Below are 21,476 nucleotides of genomic sequence, written 5' to 3'. Positions count from 1 at the left end.
GCAGCGCTGCTAATGAGTTCCCTCCATCTAACTTTTCTCCCTCCTGTCGCCTCGGATCCGTTCATGTTTGGCACTTATGCAAGCGGCTCTCATGCTGAACTCGGGGAGGCCATGTGAGCGGGCGAGCGAGTTGTTACTCCGATGCGAGGAGCGCATTTAAGCAATTGTCTCTTCGCGGTTCTTCTGTGGATGATTGACTCTGGTCTTAGGATGATGGCCTGGCACAACCATTTACCTTCCAGGGCCTTAACTCACATCCACTCTTGAACTTTCCCCTTTCTCTTTGTTTGTTTCTGTTCAGTTCTTGCATGTTTGTGCCTTAGAGATGTCCTTTATGTCCCTGTGTCCTTATGATAATGATTTTGGCGATAAAGCTAATGATTGATGACGGCTGAGGTTGTTTTCCTCCTCTCCAATCACGACTTTCTGCACTTTTCTCTAACTGTAACACCCCGACCCTTTCACTTACCATCCCCACCATTCACTCACCGGCCTCTTTCACCGAGGCCACACAAATTAGCCCCCGGGCCGTTCGATGAGAGCCCAATGGCTACAGGACATGTCGCCGGACCGAGGCATAAATCATTCCCCCGGAGCCGGAGCGGTGGCAGGGCCGAGACGCGCATCCACCACCCCGAGATTTACGCCGCACATCGAAGCACAGCCCCCGCAATCTGGATCCTCTCCACCGGGTCATCTTCAAATTGGTTATTGATCTTCCAATCACAAAATGAATCATACGTTGCCAACAATGTTTAGGTACGGCCGTTTACAGTAGCATGGCTTGTGTTGCGGCTGATATGCAGCCCGGGGACGGATGATTGTTTAGAAAAAAAACCATGAGAAAACAAGTACCTGCTTCTGAATGGGGGGGAGTAAATAGGAATAGAAATTTGATGCAGTCTGGCTTGAGATAAATGGGTGACACGTCATCCAGCAGAGCCTCATTATAACATATCAAAACAACTGAAGAGACTGTTGACAGGCGCTGAAGTAAAGAGCTTGAAGTTGTCTATTCTACAGCGGAGATATGCAACAATGTGTGATTGCGACCGCAGTCATTTTAATATTTCCTCTCAGGTTTAATTGCTATGCCTCTGATATTATTACACCGTGCTTCTGATATGAAAAGCCTGTGATGCATTTTGGTAATTCTTCTTTTATATGATGGAAATAAATTCTTATTTGGGACTTTTTACTCGTTCTTTAAAAAGCAATGATTGAAACCCCTTAGTCACTATATGAAGCTGAAATGCACATGATCCATTGAAAGCAGAATCTTTGCTTCCATCTATAACATCTAACTTAAATGGGACAGGTTCCATGGAGGCTCTTCCTCTCAGCTCTTGTCATATACTACACCGTGGCGTATTATTTAATGGGGCTTCACTTCTTGCCCAATTAGGCTCCAAGATGGTGTGTAAGTGAAGCCTCTGCCCTGGGAGCAGCTCCCTCATAAATGCCAGAATGGCCATTATCAGAATTCCTTTGTGAGTGAAAACAGACAGCTAAAATATAGACTGGGTCTTAATTGAAAGATTGTACGTATGGCAGTGGCAGTGTCTTTGAATCTCCTCTTAAAGGCCAAGTCTCTGAAGCTCTGGACACTGGGACATTTTTTTTGGATCTCTGTTCCATTTTGGAGGGAAAATGTCATCCCCGGTTTCATTTTCAAAGATGGCCGCATCATCGCTTGTTGCGTCTGAATTAGCTCACAGGGCGGGGGAACCCATTTGGATGACAGGCTCAGTGTAACTAATTGGCTGCGGGACGGAGTCGGGCTGTAATCTAGTAGCTGTTATTTTTGATTCATGTGCACATGTTCAATTACGGAGGCTCATTAGGACGACACAGTGATCAGTGATTACAGCACATGATTTGTGAGGTGGCTGACGGGCTCGGGGGGTTTTGGAGCCCGGTCAGCTGTGGAGGCAGCAATCCAACTTTTTATCAGATCAGTCCTCCGCTGCACTCTTTTAAAAAAGCTGTTTGTACTTTAAAGTATATTTGCCTATCTGTATTACATAATTTCACTGCTGCTTTTGAAGCTTCTGATCAATTTGTACCAATTTCTGCTGAGATTATCAGAGGTTTCTCTTTGTTTAGGGGAGGAAGGGTCTATATGCCAAAGCATAGACATTGGCCTTGCTTTGCTTTTTCCCTCCTCAGCCTCAGCGGCCTCTCATTCCTCTCAGACTCAGACCCCTGGGCAGTGAGGAGAGAACGTGGATGGACAGCTCTGCTCCCCTCTGCTCCCCTCTCCAGTCGATAGCAGCCAGCAGGTGAGCCTCGGTCTCCGGCTCCGGCGTGGCTGACACTTAGTGGTGGTAATGTCCGGCCATCATCCATCGATCTCAACGCCAAACCCTGTCACTAGCTTCTCCTCACGCAGCGAAAGCACCGGTCACCTCCGGCACTGGCTTTAGATGTCCTGAGCTTCATGTTCTGTCAATAAACTCGTGTTTGGACCGGCAGCATTATACCTCTGAGGGGACAGCAGTGTTTTCCTTACAGTGGTCTTTAACACATAAGGTCAGTCTGGACATATAGAAGGAAACATTAAGGTTCTTGAGGCTTAGGGTTTAGGTTTCCTATAATCATATTCATATATGGCAGTAAGGTCACACTAAACTGATGAAGCGCTGTATTTGCCGGTTACATGCAGACACACATTCCTCACAGTATTTACCTCACAATCATGAAAAAACAAATCTAAATTCAAATCTAAATTGGTATACTGAAATGTTGCTGTGTATTGTCGAATCAGGTGCTCACAAATCATATGCAAATCTAGTTCAACCAGCCTCGTAGATCAGCAGTGATATTGTGACAAAAACCCACAGCCATTAAATTCAGAGATGATAAAAGGCCAATAGACCTTGACAGTTTGTTACTACTGACACACTGAACCGTTTCTTTTAATCTGTTTTGAGTCGAACATGATTTATTTTCATTGGACCAGTTCATGGAAGCTTGACTAAATGTTTAATGCTTTTTGGGCACTTTGTCAACTTGGTTCAGTGGTTGAACCACTGGAGAATAAAATTTGGGTCTCTCCCCGAAGACCTTATCCGATGCCAGCGGAACGAGGCCATCTGTTGGGAGTGTGCTGGAGAGGTGGACGCGCTGCAAAAAGGAGCCAGTTGTTCCAGCTCCAGCTTAAGCCGGATCACCATGCATAGGGTTTACTTTACTACAGTGTTAGCTTAGCACTGTGTTTGGACACATTAATAATGTCTAGTTAATTTGTTGTTGTTTGCTTTATGAGTCAGGATGTCACAGGATTTCTATTTATTTCACTATACGAATGTAAACAAACCTTTCCAAGCATCAGAAAACGTCAGGAACTCTGATTTACAGCAGCTGTTGTGCAATGTTTTACTCAACTCAAACTAATGAGTCACTTTTAAGTAAATGCCATAAATTAAACAGAGTGAAATATCAGCTGTGCAGTTAATATTTACCATTTTCTTGAAGTCAAGTGGATGATATTTGTAAGTGAATTCAACATCTGAATGCTGTTCTGTGTGTAATTGTTGACAATTGGTGCTATGTACCCAAGCTACATTCTGATTCTGATTCTAACTTCATTTGGCAGCAGACAACTTGTATTATACTGTGTCTAAGGGATTTGAAATAATGAAATGCATCCAAATCCCATTCTGTGTAGTTATTATAACTAGGTCTGGAGTACAGGTATGTACACTTTAAGAAAATAACCCCGAAGCTCTGAATCCATCAAATAACTACAAGCCTAAGAAGACAACCCAACATGACACCGGATTTTTACTGTGATTCAGGATCATAGCTTAACAGAGTTTCCAATTACAAAAGAAAAAACACTTACAACTGGAGACATAATAGTTTGACGTTCATTTTATTTCTGGTACTAATCATCAGTTTAAGGTTCACAACAGTTCTATTCCAGCTTATAAATGGCAATGTCTTCTATTAGCTTAATATTGAATTGACTACTTTATTTTAGTTTCATATGAACATAGAACAGACGAGGTCCAGGACATTACACCACTGACCAAAGGTAAAAGAAAAGTCCTACATGCTTATACCACATATATCACATTTTTCTCAGTATTTATTCCCCTTTTTATTTTTTAAGTCAAAGAGTGAAAGTAATTTTCTACACTGAGCGAACAGAGTTGATTTATCAGCAAAATATAGTCTAAAAATATACTTTACAATTTCTACCAAACAATCATCAAATATTTAATGACTTAATAAAGTGATGTTTTACACATTAGGTGCAATTCACAAGAATGTGGATGTAAAGATGAGTGTAACTTTAATTTATCAGTGCACATTAATACTATATTAATACTATTCGTTTTTAAGAACTAGAGAAACAGGGAAATTCCACTGAGTTACACCCGACAAACATTACATTCATTTACATGTATCACTCTGATTAGACAGCAAACACCAAGTCGATCCAATCCACATTAAACATTTATAGAATAAAACATCTGTCAACAGTTTGCAACACTTTCTTTTAAGGCTTCATTGCTATATACCATATTTTACGATATGATTATTTAAACTCTTTATGTGGACATATAAAAATACATTTAGTATGGAAGAATAAACATGCATTTGTGGATTTTGAAACCATGGACGTGGTTCACATTCACTTTGGCTGATGATGCACACGAATACGTGACGAACACACAGTAAGTGTCTTCGTCTGGACACGACAAATATCCTCACACTTTCACCACAAGGGTTTGGTTTGCTTCAACAGGAACCACAGACTGAAACAAGACCAACGATTGAAGTCACGGTACACTTTGACCAAACCAGCATGCGTGTCGATTGACATAATTCACTATAGAGTCACTCCGTTGTTTCTGAATATCAAAAATAGCAACCGTAGCTTATTTAATATAACATATTAACTCCATGCATCTAATGAATCGATGTGGAAAATTGCACATACACCCTCACTGCACTTGAGTTATTGCACAAAGAACCTACAATAAAATACATCACTGCCCTCATTCTACCTCGACGTGCAAATAGAAAGCGCTCATGTACATGTGAACACAGTGGTTTGCCTCGCCTAGTCACCACTGGACTGTATCTTACTTATAAAGTAGCTCTGGTCACTTAACACATGGTAACTATTGCTGTGATATTGAGCTCATTACCACAGATGTGCCACTGAAATATCACGTTTTTTCTCAACACACGTACGTTACTTATCAACCAGTCCTCGATGTTTACACGTATTCCTTCACATCGTTTCATGAATACCTTAAAGTGCCTCAAAGTCACGCAGACGTCACAGATGCACAACACGAGGGCGTCAGTAGAATCACTTTACACGTTTAAACACATTAAGAAGAAAATAGAACCATTGATCCAGTTTGTTGCGAACACGGCGGCACACACAGTGAAACAGGTCACATTTACAGGATGTCATGATTGTTTTGAATATATATATATATATTTACTTTTTATTTTTTACATAAACCTGTCATGTCTATTACATTGCTACTCTACGGGTACAAGTGTGAAATACAGACGGGGGAGAATCTAAAGGAAAGAACACATACAGTGTGATAGTAAGGTGTCGGACCACCAAGCGGATCCAGAACAGCTGCACTGAGCCTTGGCAGTGAATCATCTCTGGAGCTCTGCTGGACAGTTGAACACCATTCTGCCAAAACATATTCCCTCACTGGATGATGGTACTAGAGATTCGCATCAGTCTTAATTTTCCTACAGGTGTCCAACTGGTTTATGAATCCGTTGACAGTCGAGCTCAATCCACATAATTCACTTCAAGTGGATTTTCTTATTTTCTAGGTTTTTCCTTTCATTTCTCCCCCGGTTGTATATACTGCGATCACTCGGTTTATCAACTCTCTGACAGAGGACTATCCCCTCACATCAGTGCTACAAAGCAGACATGGCTTCAGATTCCTAAAGGCAGCAGACCAGTTAATCTCAAGTCTGCTGAGATAAGCAGAGGCAGTGTTGGAGCAGAACGTATTCCGATGTCCACACAGACCCAAAAGAAAACTACTTTCCTTCATCTTTTATATATGTACATACTGTACAGTATCTGATCTTTTAAGGCTTTGCATTTGTTGTGGAGAGAACACTATTGCACAGACAACAAAGACAGATGAAGGCATCTCAGCTACTGAGTCTAAAGCTAAAATCTAAGTCTAAGTCTCAGTATGGCTTACTTCCCTGATTTATGAGGCCGGGCGGCTCCTTGGCTGCTTTCTACCGGTTTTGCCGCTGCGGCGCTTCCTCTATTGCACAGATCCCTGATTTCCAGCAGACTCTCGTTCAGGGCTTTGACGAAAACGGCCGAGCTCGTCTCTGTGTTCTCCCAGAAACTAGACACGCAGAAGATGATGTGGTGTGACTGCGGGTTGTAGCAGGCGCCATAGCCGTTGGGCACCACGGGGCCGTAGCAACAGAACATCTCAACTGTGGTCGGAACCTGGAGAAGGGAGGACGCAGTCAGGATTAGACGACTTCAAGAGAAAGACTAGACACTGCCATAAACCAGGGAAAACACTGGTAGTACTTTTTGAGGACAGGACAGGAGTAAAACTAAAGCTGAAGACTTGTGATGGTGTTGGTCATGGACAAAGAGAAATTCAGCACATTCTGATTATACTTTAAATGATTCAGATATGGATAAATCAAAGAAAATTTTTATTTTTCATCTTCATCGACTCTGTGTGTTGAGTTGATTCTGGGGAAGTTTCCTCTTTGTGTTCAAGCATCAGCATGCAAGTTTAAAACAATAACTTTAAACCAGAAACTGTCATATGTTCAAATTTAGCAGGATGACATGTTACCTGACTGGTGGAGAGGATGAAGTGGTTACTGGCCACATATGTCTCGTCACAGAAGATCTCCGGCTTTTCCATGTTCATCTCCCTTGAGATTCTCAGGAGCCCGAGGAAATGATTGTCTATAGCCATGCCTGTAATCGCCTGAAAGACATTTTAGATTTTTACTCAGTGCTAATGACGTCTTTTAGAAAAAGACCCATCCCTAGTTTTGGATGAAGTACTTTTTGTTGTAGTTGCAGTTGGATGACAAACTTTTATTTTATTAAACTATAGCCCACGTTTACTACAGCTAAATTAAACTGTAGAGCCAATTAGGAAATGTTTATTATCACGTTCATGCTGAGAGTTGGATGAGAAGACTGATATCACTCTCATATAGATTCAATTTGAAGTTACAGCAAGGAAGTGGTTAACCCAGATAAAAAATACTTACTGCAATTGTATAATTTGTCTGGGCCTTAATTGCATCCCTCAATCGCTTCATTTTTTCCGAGTCCTGTTGAAGAGAACAGTACATCCAGTAAATACATGTTTCAAAGATCCATTAAACCTGCAGGGAGATCATCTGTTCGAATGGTGTGCAGAGGGGGAGCCGATCGCACCTGTTTCATTAAAGCCGGTGTGATGGGCAGTAATGTGGGAGTTACTCTGTAATTGGGGTCAAAGTGAGAAAAATGACTCACGGAGAAAGTGACCCTCTCGTCTGTCATGGACTTCACGAAGGCCAGGACCTCGGGGGTGGCAGAGCGAATGTTGTCCACCCGACCTTCCTGGAAACGCCGGATGGACGCGCTCTCATATGTGGACACGAGCCGTCCTCTGCATCTGAGCACATGAGGGACAGGATCATGGCAAAATTACCAGGATGTGACCGAGGGATCTTTTATAAAAATTGAAATATGCAAATAATTCGTTCTTTTCTTTACTTGTAAAATGCAAGTTGTAAGGAAACTTGTATTAACGCATCTGGACTCATATTCTGCTTTTTGATGAATTCTTTTCCATAAACTGTGAACTTGAAAACATCCATGTCAAGATTATTCACCAGCCTGAAGGAGAAAAGCACAAGAGATGTGAGACCTGGCGTCCCTGGAAAGACGTGTAATCATTATGTGGATGTGTTTGTTTGTTTGTTTGTTTGTTTGTTTGTTTGTTTGTTTGTGCTGTTCTTGCCTCTGGAGTCTTTCTCCAGATGCCGCGAGGACTCCCTGGATGTGGGGGCTGCATTTCCAGAGGAGTCTCCTCGGAGGGGCGAGCTCTCTGATGCTCAAAGCCATCTTGTAGGGACTCCCAATACTGTTTAGAAAACCAACATTTACATCTCCTTCATGTCAACCGCAGCAGCGTTTTAGCTTGAGGTAAAAGTATGGTTACATGTCACTGCCCTGGCCTTACTTACACATATTTCATCAGGTATTCAGAGCACTGCACCAGAACTATCCCCTCGAATGGCGAATGGTCGCACACGACGCCGCATGTCCCGTCCATTCCTATAACAAACTGAGAGACTCTGGATTAATGACAGGAGCAGAAATCTTTATTCGTTGTTGAATGACTTTGAACGTGGTCCTACCTGCATTGACTTGTCGTACCAGCGGTTTGCACCGTTCTTCTCGCGGCCGCCACCGTGCAGCATCAGCAGAGCTCTGTTGGTGTCACTCTGCATGAGGCCGCTGGGTTCATCCAGACACACCACGCACAGGCAGCTCTCGATCAGAGCCAGAGAGTCCCTGTTGGTTTGGTCTGGATGGAAGAAGGAAGCAGACGAAAATAAAGCACACTCTGGATTTTCCTTCTAAGTGGTGTACGATTGATCAAGACTCCTGAAAGTGATCATAGCCGTGATTAGAAATAGAAAATGTCAGCGCTGAGACCTTTTGTCAGTGCCTCTCTGGCTTGGGCCCACTCCGTTCTCCCATCAGATGTCAGGATACCGAAAGGAGGAAGTCTCTCTTCAGCGTTTTCTGCCATTTTCATGATCTTCTCCAGTTGGGATAAAATCTCTGTCTCGCTGAGCTGCTTGCCGTTAGCGACGACATCCAACACAAAAAACTAGAAAGAAAAGCAGATACACAAAATATAGAAATCATTCACCTGAAATATACACAAGCATGTCACTTCCACATGTTGTTATTAGCCTGGTGTAGCTAAGATAAGCTAGGATACTAGGGCAGGAACTAAAAACGGTCCTTCAGAAAAGTGTCTCCTCTCCTGTGTTTGGTTAAAGATGCTGCTCAGGGAAGCTCTCAGTGAAGTGGTGGATTCAATCAACAGTAATTCTGTTAACTGCCTGTGTCTCCATGGGGACTGTCCCAGTGTGCCGCAGATTGATAATTCCCGGAAGCTCTTCAAAGTAGGAGAGTCGCTCTGTGGTCATTTATGACTCAATGAGGGATCATTTTGCATCTGTAACCAAATCGTTAGTGTCGCTGCTGTTCATTTCCAAATTAAACAGTTTGAAGTTGTTTTTTTTGTTTGATTTTAAAGTAAGAACAGGAACAATGTTTAGATCAGAGCTACACTAAGATATCAAATATCATCCTGTTTAATAGATGTTCTCATTGGTGTAGTTGGCCTATATATTCCTGCCCCTTGCCCCAGACATGAGTAGTTATTTCTTCTAGACTAGCAAAGTGTTCTGGCCGAGGGCCTGTTTTTTGGCTGTTGAAACAAAAAGAACTGGTCTTTAAGACATGTTTGTAATTAAGAATTTTATAACTTATATATCCTAAAATATTCCATGAGCCTGCAGCTGGAAAAAAAACCTTGCATTCATAATCAGCGAGGTTGATAAAAGATTTGAACCATTCCAGTGGAAAAAGGAATACGTTTTCTGCACTAGGATCCTTACATGTACATATACATTCTCACTGTTTCCGGTTAGAAGTGTGACAGAGCATAAAAAGCCTCCCCAGAATCTGGCGTCCTGACCTGGTTCTTGCACGCCACAATGATGTGCTCTGGCGCCGAGGAGGAGGCTGCGTTGGTCTGCACCTTCAGCGTGTCTGTCTTCAGCCCCGGGTAGCGGTAGGAGGTGAAGAGGCGGTAGTACTGCTCCATGCACAGGGGGGTTCCGGCTAACTGGCCTCGAGCCGACTCCACCGGCAGCGCTCGCCTGACACACGTAATCAAACCATGTCAGATTGCCTCTGAGAGTCATGACTCATCGTTATTATACGTCAATTTATTTTCATGTGCGAATGACTGCCCTCACTCTGAAGGTACTTACTCATCAATGAGTCCCTTGTAGTCTAACACGCCTCTGATGATTTGAGCCGCAAATCTTAAAAGAATGAAAAGGAACAAATTTAAAACTGAACACTGAACATGCAGAGGACAGGCTGGCGATTATACAGAGACACACTCTCATCTGAACAGTAATCACATTGGGGCAAATTACTTGGATAGAGTGAACGTGCTGTGTGTGTGTTTTCCAGTGTTGGCGAAGGAGAGGCAGCCTCTCTGTGGGAGGGGGCGGTGCGGGCAAATAGGGAAACACAGAGCCCTGTCGGATCGTGTGTTGTATGTCATTTGTCTTGTTGTTATTACGTCCAAAGCTAGATCAATACAAAAGAGTCGGCCGCAGCGCACCACACCCCAAAACGAGGCCGGGCTGCCAGTCTCTGCGGAGAGCTTGGTCCTGTCACTCCCAATTTAATAAGTGGCCGTGTCAGTAGATTACCAGCCGCTCGGGGGGTTCTGGAAATATTCAGTTAGTGCGGCCCGAGCTGACAAAAGCTAATGTTGAGTTATAGGCCTGGACGGACTGGTGTAATGTCTGGTTGACCACTCATTTAATAACAGGCAGAGAGATGATGCCGGTGATTCTTGCCATGTCCCTAATTCAGATCTTTATCCGAGTCTGTGTCTGAGAAGAACATAAACCATGTCAGCAACTACAGGTCTGAACAACATGTATATTTTCTATCATTAGTGATGGTGTACAACTATCACTCCTGTTAACCTTCGCTGTGTGATTTCACTTTTTGCACAGGTCAGTGCAAAAAAGAAACCCTCTCTTTTGATAATTTCCTTCAAACCAAAACCTCAGCTTAATTTGTGAAGCTTTTATGGCCGGGATATTTTCTGCTGTCAAACTCGATTATGAACAAAGCTGAAACACGTTGTCTTACAGTGATGTCTGAAAACAATTTCCTTTTTGATCGATTCTTTCATTGACCTACACAGTCTGACTCTCAGAAACCTTCGTCAGTGTCTCTGCTGCATCACAGCTGAAGAAGGAGGGTGAATAAGGTTTACTAACTCGCTACATGCTAATATTAGATTGTCTGAAGTGCAGCAGATACCTGAGAGCGTCTTTCTGATCTCTGAACGTCTGCTTGGGAAACACCATGACGGGACTGGAGTTGACTGGCAGAGCCAACCTGTTGTTCAGGTACATGTCCTCCAGCCAGTAGTCATAGACCTGGATAATAAAACACAGGGACGCAATTTGAGAGATGTTGCTTCGTTTAACGCTTTCGAACTCAAGTTATTGCCTCAAAGTGGAGACCTGTGGGCAACGGAGAAAAACACAAACAAACAAACAAACAAACCCATTAGAGTGTATCACTGCCAGATGAGAGGTAGAGTGGGAGAGAGCATCAGTGTGAGAGTGGGAGCGTGATAGATTTCAGTGCGCTGGATGAGATGTGGACTCACCGATCATCCAGACGCACGAGCAGAGATTGAAGCGACAGAGGACGAGCAGAGGCTCTGATAAATCTCTGTCACCAGTTTTTTTTTTACTGTTTTCACATCTCTTATGAATGGATGATGTATAGGAATCTTATATAGGAGACACAATCTGAGATGGGTTTTTTTTTCAGTCTGAACAGGGGAATTTGATACCTAGTTCTGGCAGTATAACAAAAGATGATTCTCAAATTCAATATATTGCATTGTTTTAGTGTTTCACATTAAGATTTATTACCACTTGACAAGATCAAATATCTTAATTGATTTAGGGATACATTTGTGGGTTTTTTTCTGCTAAGGCAGAGAGCAGCAGTGTATTATTTTATAGTGTAGATGTGACAGTTTACCCAGTTGGTCGTCTTGTCCCTCCTCTCTAAAAGCTTCTTCTGGAGCAGCTCTCCGACTCCCCCAGGAGCGCCGAACTTCTCCACCATGGCCTTGGTTCTCTTGAACTGCTCCTCCTTCACCAGGTGTTGGACACATTTCAGATATGTGTCCAGGGTTTGTTTCAGGGGGGGCACCGGGACCTTTGGCAGCACCTGACGTCACAAAAAACAAGCATAAATAAACATAAGGAGTAATGAAAGTTCAGCAGCAGCTTAGCATTAAATATGCCCCTCGTTAAAGTAATAAATCCCTCACATCTTTTCTTTCATGCTTTTATTATTAGAAGCAGAGTTAATAATTAATCTTAAAAGCTCTAAGGCCTGTTTGAGAATAGATTCCACAACCTCATGGGACACATGCTAATTGATTATAGTATGTGTGTGGTGTTGGATCATTTGCATGTAGATCTAAGATGTTAATATTGACCAGTACAACAGATCCTACATTACATTGTAGCTGTGGGTTCCTGGAAATGGGGACTGTGTAGTGTTCACTTTAAATATCTGCAAGGATACATAAAATGTTGCCTGGAAGAAGCAAAACCCCACTAATTGTTTTCAGAAACAGTTGAACCACAATAATGTGACTATACATTGTAATATAATCCTCAACTGCCTCAGAGTTTATTAGATAACTGCATGATAAAAATATAAAAATTCAATCTAAGTAATTGGATGAAAGCTTCTAAACTCATGTGGATGAAAAGCCTGCTGTGCAACTTTCGCCCCTAGCGGCCAATTATGTAATGGAAGGTGGCGCTGTCCCTGGTGCTGAAACCAAGCTGCGCTAGTTTGTGAACTTCAGCACCGCGGACAGCGATGTCACCCAGCAGGGAATCTGTATGTGGAAGATGAGCAGCAGCCTTTAAAAAAACCCAGTTCCAGAATATAATCAGGGACATGTTTCCATACTTGGTTGTCTCGGTCTCTGGCCGTCTCTTTCTGTAGGATCGGCATCTTTGCATTCTACTCCGTTCGGGTGGAAATAAAGTGGAAACCCTCTGGAGGTGGTTCGAGTTCAGCTGCTTTCCCTGCACGGAGCAAATTAAAGCATTTGATTAAAATAAAAGAGTATAAAAATAAAAAGTGGTGAATGAAGTCAGGCCTGAGACATGGAGCTATAAACGCTGCTGTCTGATGTTGAGCCAAACAGGCTTCTATTCTTTATCATTCTCAGCCTAATGCAATTTGCTGCTTGTGTCCTTGAATTCCAGCTGCGTCTCATAGCTCACGACTACAGACACAGTATCTCTTAAACACTCACTTAATACACATTTCAGTATCCAAAACTGTATATCGAATAAATAAGATAAAAGGAAAAGGTTTTTACACATTCTCAGAATATTACTTAAAGGAATATATGTTAAAGTGGAATTCTGTATTTCTGAATATAAGTTGGTTGAAAACAAATCAAGTGATTAAAGAATGAAACACTTTACAAATTCGATTTGAGAGAAAGTAGACTTTTGCGCACAGTGGATAAGTTTTAAACACAGAAATCTCCATTCTTATCATTTGAAAGGGTGAAATGAATAAAAGAGGTGCCTTACCTGATCGGTGTGGAGCTCAACGAAGTGTGCATGTGCCTGCCAAGTCCACGCACGCCGTGAGATCCCATATTAGAGTGAAGCTCCGCTCCGGCGCCGGACTGCTGCTCCTCGCTGTCCTGCGCGCTTCGCCATAAGGCTGCGGCTCCACGTTAAAAGTGGAAAAGCAAAAAAAAAAAAAAAAAAAAGAGATGCTGAAGGTGTTTGCGTATACCTTCCCCCTCGAGGCACGAAACTCCTCCCATCCACATCTTATCTGACAGCTTCCACCCACCACCACCTCCCCCCAACCGCCCTCAACCCCCACCCAGATCCCATAATACTGTTAATACATGGGAGAGAGTGTGTTTTTGGAGTTGACCGTCACTGTGTGGACTTTATTCTGGTCAGATTTATGTTTCAGTCATATGGGATGCGACTACTAGCTGAAGCATAATTTTGTTAAACTGTTGCGCACTTGGATCAGTTTATTTTTATCCATTTTTTTCATATGCGTCTAAGTGCACTCTTTCTTTAGTGTGTGTGTGGGTGTGTGTGTTTGTCTGTGTGTTTGCGTGTGTGTGCACAGTCAGAAAGAAGAACTTGTGGAAATCACATATCTGTTATATTTTTTATAGTGCTTATTCATTCACAAGAGAAAAGTTCGTGCCTTTTTCACCATTTACATAAAAACTAAATCCAGCTGAGATCATTTCCCGAAACTTTATATTTTAATGCGTCTATAACGAACAGAATAACAGTTCTTGTAATTTTTAAAACCAACATTATTCATATTTCTAACGAAAAATAAAACTAAAAAAATCCACAGTTTTGTGGTTTTTAGTTCGTGTGAAGTTTGAAGTGAGAATGAAAAGACATCACCACAGTCACGGATCCAAACAGAGATTTATTAAAACCACAATCGGTAAATGAATAGCCTACATGTTTGTGCATCTTCAGGAGACTGACTTTATCCCACACCCACACACATACACACGCGCGCGCACACACACCAACACACACAGTCACTTTGTAGAGGTCCACGTATTTTTTTCTTACAATTTACATTGTGCATGTATATCCACATATGTACAAAATCCATTTATAACAGTACATTTAATTTCAAACAACAACCAAAAACTTGAGAGATATAACTAATAAAAAAACAGGCCCATTTGTTAAAAATTAAAATTTATAATTTTTTTTACGAATCTTTAAAGAGAAAAACAAAGAAAATGAGGCCTTTGATGTGCGAGTAAAAACATTTTCCTCAGAGACTAAAAATATAGGCTGTTTTTTGTGTAAGGGGGAAATGTGCTTTATACTTGGTCCCATATAATCTCGTACGCACATATACCTATTTATATCATCTTTTTTTTAACAATACACACAAATTCAACGGTAGCTGATAGATCTCTCACAAAACTCCAGTTATACGTCCATGACAAACGATACATAGACTTGCTCGACACAATGAAATCACAGTGAGAAAGAAAATAAGAAGTAAACTTTGGAGAACGGGTCACACAATCATGATTTTGGTGATTGGGTGTTTATATTGCACATCTGTACTTACATAAAAGTTTAAATCACTAGATTGTAGCCTGTCTGCCTGCAAATCTTTTCTGGGGAATGTTTCGGGGGGGGCATTAAGAGTGTGGCCGGACTAAGTGTACTCCGGACCGGACGACTCTTCTGACAAGGACCGCTGTGCTCCGAATGGGTCAAACCCATTTTCATCTACTGGCAGGCAGTTCCCTGCCGAGCTGTAGCCCTTCTTCTTAGCTCTCCTCTCCTCCATCCTGATCGTATCGTACAGCCCCTGCGGAGCCTCGTCTAACAGGTTATCTTGCTCCGAGCGGGAAGGTTTCATTTGGCACACGTTGCGCAGCAGCAGCAAGGCTGGTGCGTAAAGCACATTGACGAGACCCATGCCTAGATTGAGCTGTACAAACCCGTGATTGTGCACTATCTGCCCGGCCACTATAGGACCCATAGCATAAGCAACAGAATAGGAAATATCTGCTAGGGCGTAAACACTACCGTACACCGAGACGTGACGCACGTCGACCAAGAACGCGAGTGTGGGCAGCAGCGCGGTGTCGACGAGTGCGATGCCAAAACAAATACCGCACAACGGGGCGATGAGCTGTCCAAAAGTTTTGCATGCGGGGACTGTGCAGGAGCTGGCTCCTATGATAACCATACCCAGCGCTCCGTAAAACCACTGCAGGTGTGGATGCTTCGCTGCCAATTTAACTGTGAGGTACACACCGAGCACGTGAGGGAAGAAGGCTGGGAGCCAGGTGATTCCCATCTCCCACTGGGAGGAGTGCATTGTGGTCTCCATCCAGTTGGAGATGGTGGGCTCCAGAAAGGCAAGGGGGATGTTGCACACTGTGAGCGCCCCGGCCACCACAGCTATGTACGGGTCCATTATGAGTTTGTAAATGGGGGTGCCGACCGGCATGTTCTCTCTAGTCCTGTTGGAGAAGGGCTTGATCACGGTGAGCAGCAGGATACCGTCCGCCAGGCAGATGCAGGCGAGCACGATGAAGGGCACTTTCTTGCCCGCGAACTCGTACAGGATGCCCCCGAAGGGAGGCGCCACGAGGCTCCCGAAAGAGATGAAGGCCAGGGCGATGCCCAGCGCCCGGCTCCTCTCGCCCTCCTCCGTGTATTTGTCTGCGATCATCGCGATCCCAGACGTGTCCGCGAAAGCAGAGCCCAGGCCCTGCAAACTTCTGGCAAAGAAGAGCGTCGCATAGTTCTCCCCGATCGCAAATATGCAGGTGGACACGAACATAACCGAGAGTCCAATTAAAAGTGGGATGTCATATCCGACCCGGTCTATGAAAGTTCCGGACAGCGGGTTGACTAAGAGCTGCAGGATGGCTTTGGAGGCGAAGAGAACTCCTATCTGGATGTCTAAGTTGTTCTTGTTGATTTTGTCTTGGCTTGTGCTGTTGAATGAAGAGTTGGGGTGGATCACTAGGTGGACGTGCTCTGACTGCTCATTCTCCAGTTCAGCCAGATAGTCTGGGATAATTGGCACGATTACCATGTAGAGCATATTGTCCAGCAGGAGAGCCACGCAAACAATCACTAATATGATCCGTCTCTGCCGGTGTGGATCCTTCATCGCGGTGCCCAGCCGCTTGGTTTTCTCTCCCATCTCGGAGAGTTTTAAGGCGGCAGATTTTGCCAGCCCGGAGGATCTCGTCTCTCCCTCCATGGTGTGCTTTTTTCTTTTTGTAAAGATAAGTTTTTTCGGTTAGAAAAATGGTCCTTGTGCTTCTCCCCGTCTGCTGCCGATCTGTCAGCACCTCGGATGACTCATGGGTGATTTCTCTACATGGAAGCGATGCTCTCCGTCCTCACCTCGCCTGTGCGTAAAGGGAGAGGCGCACAGGAACTTGGCTGCTTCATCGGCGGAGATGTCTTTCTTTAGCTGCCTCAACTTGTCCTCGCCTCAGCCCCATCCGACTTTGTTTCATGATCTCCCGAGAAGTGACGTGGTGAAGTCGCAGGTTTGTCTGCACCGCGCAGAGTTTTCGGTCGCAAATCTTACATGGCAACGTTTGTTAGGAGCGATTTTGTTACTTATTTGCCAGCCCGCGGACGCTCCAAGACTCTCATCTCCGTGCTCATATCTCCTATCACCTGTGGCACTTTTGCGCTCAGCTCTGAGACCACGAGTGACTTCTTGGCCATTGGTGCACATTAACCCGCTCGTTCTCCGCTATTTTAGTCGCTTTTTTTTGTCTCCCCCCTTTTCACCAAGCGCTATGACGCATTAGCAGCTTGCCCCCAAGTGGATCCCTTCGTCACTCGCCTCCTTTATGTTAATATCCAACCGTGGCAGCAATCACTTCAACCAATAAGAGCCAGTGAGTGCATCTCGGCCCCTCCACACGAGCAGGGAAGTAAAGGTTTTTTCTTTCTTCTATTATTCCTATTGTCCAGTGTGTGACTCCTGAGTCTGGAGTCGTGGAAAAAAATAGAAATGCACTTATTGGCATATACGCACAAACATGGAGTGACGATATCTGCAATGATAAATGTGCAGTAAAGAACATCTGTCTGATTTTAATCTGAAAATAAGGTACAAATAAAACAAACACAGGAAGACATAAGACACATCTCCAGAAAATAAAGAACAACAAATGACCATAAACTTAATAATAAAGCTCAAATTATACAAATAATATTTTAAAGAAGTCACCTACTTGCGATGTTAAGACTTAATGAAATATTTAAGTGGATTGATTGAGGGAAAGTTTCTAGTTCAAGGTGTTTAAGGGACTTTCAGCCATTGACTGAAACTGCTGCTGGAGCTGACGAGCTTTCAGCACCACGAGGCTGCGGACAGCTCCTGTCGCACACGCATCTTCTCTCACACGTTTCTCACCTTTAGTTTGATCACGTGTCACCATGGAATAACAACATTTATAAAAACAACGTCTCATTATAATTGGACTTCACATAAAGATCCAAGGTCCTGAGATGAAATCAGGTAAAACACACACGTCCATGTGCAGAGCCTCTTAAATTTAGCATGAGCCTCTACCACCACGTTGTGGTGAAAATCTAGAAGTACACACAGACGCCCATGAAAATCTTCTCAGTAAATCAAGGGTGTGAAGTTTCCTCTTTAGTTTTAAATAACCAAATATTGCGCACAATAAGAATGAGTGTAAATTAACCGTTTTGTCCTTTTTTTTCAATTTGTATTATCTTCCTCTGCTCTGGCGAGACTTTACTTTGAGTCCAACAAATTTGTATAGGAGCAACATAGATATACATAACTGTTATGCATGCTATGAAAAAGGTGTGAGGATGCATGTGTATATAAATGTGTTTGTCAGCGACTATGACTCCTTCTGTGAACACCATATGCAGCCATTATAAATAGATATAATGACAATACGTAAAAAAACCCCACAAGCACTTAAAATTATCATAGTCACAGAAGACTGAATAATAGGGAATACTAAAAGAAATGATTACATTTAGTATAAATGTTTTATTTTATGTAAATATTAAATAAGAAGATTTAAATCGTTACATGTTGTTATATTGTAAAAGGCGGTCTTATATATATGTAAGACTGTTCTCTCATTACTTGCCACTAGGGGGCAGTGAAGACCTGCATATAATAACAAATGTGTAATTCATGAGCTAAATCCAAAACCTAGTGGAGCATCACTAAGATTGAGGCAGCAACCGACTAAATGTGTCTGTGTTTTGAGTTTATTAATCCAAGTTTTCCTAAGATGTTGTATTTATCCCTCAAGGAACAATTGATTCCACAAATGAGCACACACACACACACACACACACACACACACACACACACACACACACACACACACACACACACACACACACACACACACACACACACAATCACAAGGCACTGAAATAGTTAGTTGTTCATAAATCTATTGGCTTCTGGAATAAAACCGATCATCCATCTCTTTATTTTATGTGCTGGAATCCTGAAACTCTTTCCTCATGGCTTTAGCTCAAAGTAGCAGTAGTCAATCTAAGTTTCTGAATAAATATCCATATTTTAAAGCTTTCAAATGTTTGTTGACGTAAAGCATGAGCTTGGATGATGGCCTGTGTGAGCAGACGAGGAGAGGTTCCAGTTTGTTCAGTGGATGATTTGATGCAGAAAAGACCAGAATTAATTCACCAACAGGGGGATTAACACCACACAGGAAATAACTGCCCAATTTCACTAATGAGAGCAGCTCAGCACAGCAGCAGCTGTTAGATAAACACTTTTCATATCATAGCTTTGCTCCACACACCCTGCTACAATTGGTTTTCCTCTTGAATAAAACAGGTTTCATACGGGTGACAATGCAGAGATGTGAATGTTAATCTCTGTACAAAGTCGCTCTAGCAACTTGGCATCAGCAGCAATCCTTTAAAGATGCTTTCAGGAACAATCTACTGTACGTCACAGCTTTGACCCAGTTAGTGTTGTGAAGACGTGATTATGGTTTCTGAACACACGTTAGCGTTATGTAAGATCTTTGTTTTGATCATGTGACCTGTCTCCTTCCTGTCATCTAATCTGACTCATGGACTCCAACGTGTGGCGTTTAAAAGAGCTCTCACGCTCACCTTTGACCCGACCTGTGTTTTGCATCATGTTGAGTTTACCCAACTAATGTTGTCCTAACGTGACCTGTGGGCTCCAACTTTTACTCAGTAAAGTATTTTTTATTTTCTTTCCCACACTGTAGCTCAGCAGCTGTCATGTGCACTTAAACAGATCATCAGCCGGTGGAATATAAAGTGCTTTTCAACCATAATCCTCGTTTTTTTATAAAGTCCCAATGTATTTTAATTCTTATATCAAAATCTATCTGAAAAAAATAATATCAATAGAATTTTATTTTATAAAAACGTATTACACCATTTCAAAATTTTTGTTTACATATTAAAAGTGTAAAATCCTTTTTTTAAATTAGTATTTTGCATTGTTTTGGATATAAAATCATAGGATGTTCTTCAGGACTGTAGATATCATTATAATGGTCAAACCCTATGATTTTTTTAATTTAAAAGTGTTAAACAAACTGCGTATGGAATATTAGTTAACGCAGATTTGATCATCTTTAGATAGTTTGGTTTTGGACGTAAATTGGATGAAATTAATGTTTTTTTTAATCTTTATTGCAAATAATATTTAAATGCAACAATTCTGCAAGTGCGTAGAAGAGTTTGAAGCGGCATCATGTGCAGAGATATAACCACCATAAATTACTGCACTTTGTGATTTAAATACAACAATTTTGAAAGAAACTTTTAAAAACAGATTGTAGATATTTGTTTGTCAAACATTTCTCTGTGTGTTGGGGAAACTAACAACCTCAGAAATTCAACATCTCTGGCTGCGTCCCTGGTGTCATTGACTTCTTAAGGTCAGAATCTGACTCCGATTAACTAAATCTCTCTGAACATGTCACATGTCCCCAGCCATGTGTGGTTGCTGCTGCTTTTTTTGCTGCGTAAAGACAGATGTTTTCCTCTGGTGTTTTTTTTTTTTTTTACACCATCTGTCTGTGACCGTGGCATCACATTCACCTCACCCCCTGTATCATCGCAGCCGGGGACACCTTCCCCTCTCCCTGTGGCTGGATGCTGATCTAAATCCTGTCTCCGCCAAATGAAAACAGTTGAATCAAGTTATTTGTACAATGGGTTTGGAAGGAAGCTCAACGAGGCTAAATCCGTCTGTGACAAGTCGTCCTCCTTCACTGCTGTGAGCTTGATGCTATTACTGCTGCTTCTATCTACAGCTCGGACTGAATTAGATCACTGGCCCACAACACTGGCTTGTAATCAGCCGTCAGTCAGAGGGACGACTCCTTCCAAGAAATTGAAGCTAATCCATCAGATTCCTCAGACACTTCCTGAGAAAAACACCTGATCAGCCCAAATTAACATAGATCTGTGGAGTGTATGAGAAAGTACATGATTATCTTCAGCCTGCTTATTTGTTCATGTGATGGACGAACATGTAACTGAAGAGTCGGCTGCTTATCATAACTCCTGAGGTCATTTTCTGACTTCACTTCTTTCAATTTATAGCAATTAGTTTCTTTTCAACAGACTAATAGACTCAAAACATAAAGATTGAATCTGAGTCTGTGGGTTTTCTTTGTAAGAAAACAAGCATAAGAATCATGTTGTCATGCTTGTGGCTCATGTGAGGATGTACAGAAGTTAAAGTAAAAGAAAATCCATTTCAAACTTGAATGGGTTCTTCATCCCGCCAAAAAATCTGATGGAAATCAGTTGAGTAAGTTTTGTGAAATGCGGCAAACTAACCATCAAACACAGATGAAGACATTGGTGGAGGAAATAAAAGACGTTTTGCAGTTGAAAGAAGTTAAGTTTTACCAGTGACTATAGATTTTTAATAGATATTTTGACCTGAACTAACGCTCAATGTTTCTACACCGAATTTAAGTTAGTGCAAGTCTTCTATGTTTCTATCTTCTTTATTAAAA

The 21,476-nt window shown here is 42.3% G+C and overlaps 2 protein-coding genes across 3 annotated transcripts; both read right to left on the bottom strand.

The window, feature by feature from the left end:
* Positions 1 to 6,205: 6,205 nt before the first annotated feature.
* Positions 6,206 to 12,874, bottom strand: LOC133028285 (choline O-acetyltransferase-like). 2 transcript variants are annotated; one of them, XM_061095479.1, is made up of 14 exons: positions 12,818 to 12,874; positions 11,879 to 12,070; positions 11,141 to 11,259; positions 10,063 to 10,116; positions 9,765 to 9,948; positions 8,708 to 8,885; positions 8,407 to 8,576; positions 8,233 to 8,333; positions 8,007 to 8,129; positions 7,760 to 7,882; positions 7,517 to 7,658; positions 7,267 to 7,329; positions 6,837 to 6,974; positions 6,206 to 6,472 (listed from the first exon to the last, which is right to left on the bottom strand). In XM_061095479.1, exons 1-14 carry the CDS (start codon positions 12,872 to 12,874, stop codon positions 6,206 to 6,208), a joined length of 1,911 nt encoding a protein of 636 aa, XP_060951462.1. The 2 variants fall into 2 exon arrangements, with proteins under 2 accessions (XP_060951462.1, XP_060951463.1); XM_061095480.1 differs by having other exon boundaries at positions 12,830 to 12,874.
* A 2,235-nt stretch (positions 12,875 to 15,109) lies between these two features.
* Positions 15,110 to 16,678, bottom strand: slc18a3b (solute carrier family 18 member 3b). The gene has a single exon (XM_061095590.1). It carries the CDS (start codon positions 16,676 to 16,678, stop codon positions 15,110 to 15,112), a length of 1,569 nt encoding a protein of 522 aa, XP_060951573.1.
* Positions 16,679 to 21,476: the final 4,798 nt, after the last annotated feature.

The sequence above is a fragment of the Limanda limanda genome, chromosome 21 (assembly GCF_963576545.1).
Source record: "Limanda limanda chromosome 21, fLimLim1.1, whole genome shotgun sequence".
In the NCBI taxonomy this organism is placed as follows: domain Eukaryota; kingdom Metazoa; phylum Chordata; class Actinopteri; order Pleuronectiformes; family Pleuronectidae; genus Limanda; species Limanda limanda.
Note: the sequence above shows the minus strand (reverse complement) of the source record. Positions and strands in the feature narration are given on the sequence as shown.

Bases quoted from the DNA above. Each gene is read 5' to 3' on its own strand.
- slc18a3b (XM_061095590.1), bottom strand. From the start codon at position 16,678: ATGGAGGGAGAGACGAGATCCTCCGGGCTGGCAAAATCTGCCGCCTTA.
- LOC133028285 (XM_061095479.1), bottom strand. From the start codon at position 12,874: ATGCCGATCCTACAGAAAGAGACGGCCAGAGACCGAGACAACCAAGTA. The intron at 12,071-12,817 runs GTCCCTGATTAT...TTGTGACGTCAG, and splicing joins ACAACCAAGTATGGAAACAT to GTGCTGCCAAAGGTCCCGGT. The intron at 8,577-8,707 runs GTCTCAGCGCTG...TCTTCCATCCAG, and splicing joins CAGAGAGGCACTGACAAAAG to ACCAAACCAACAGGGACTCT.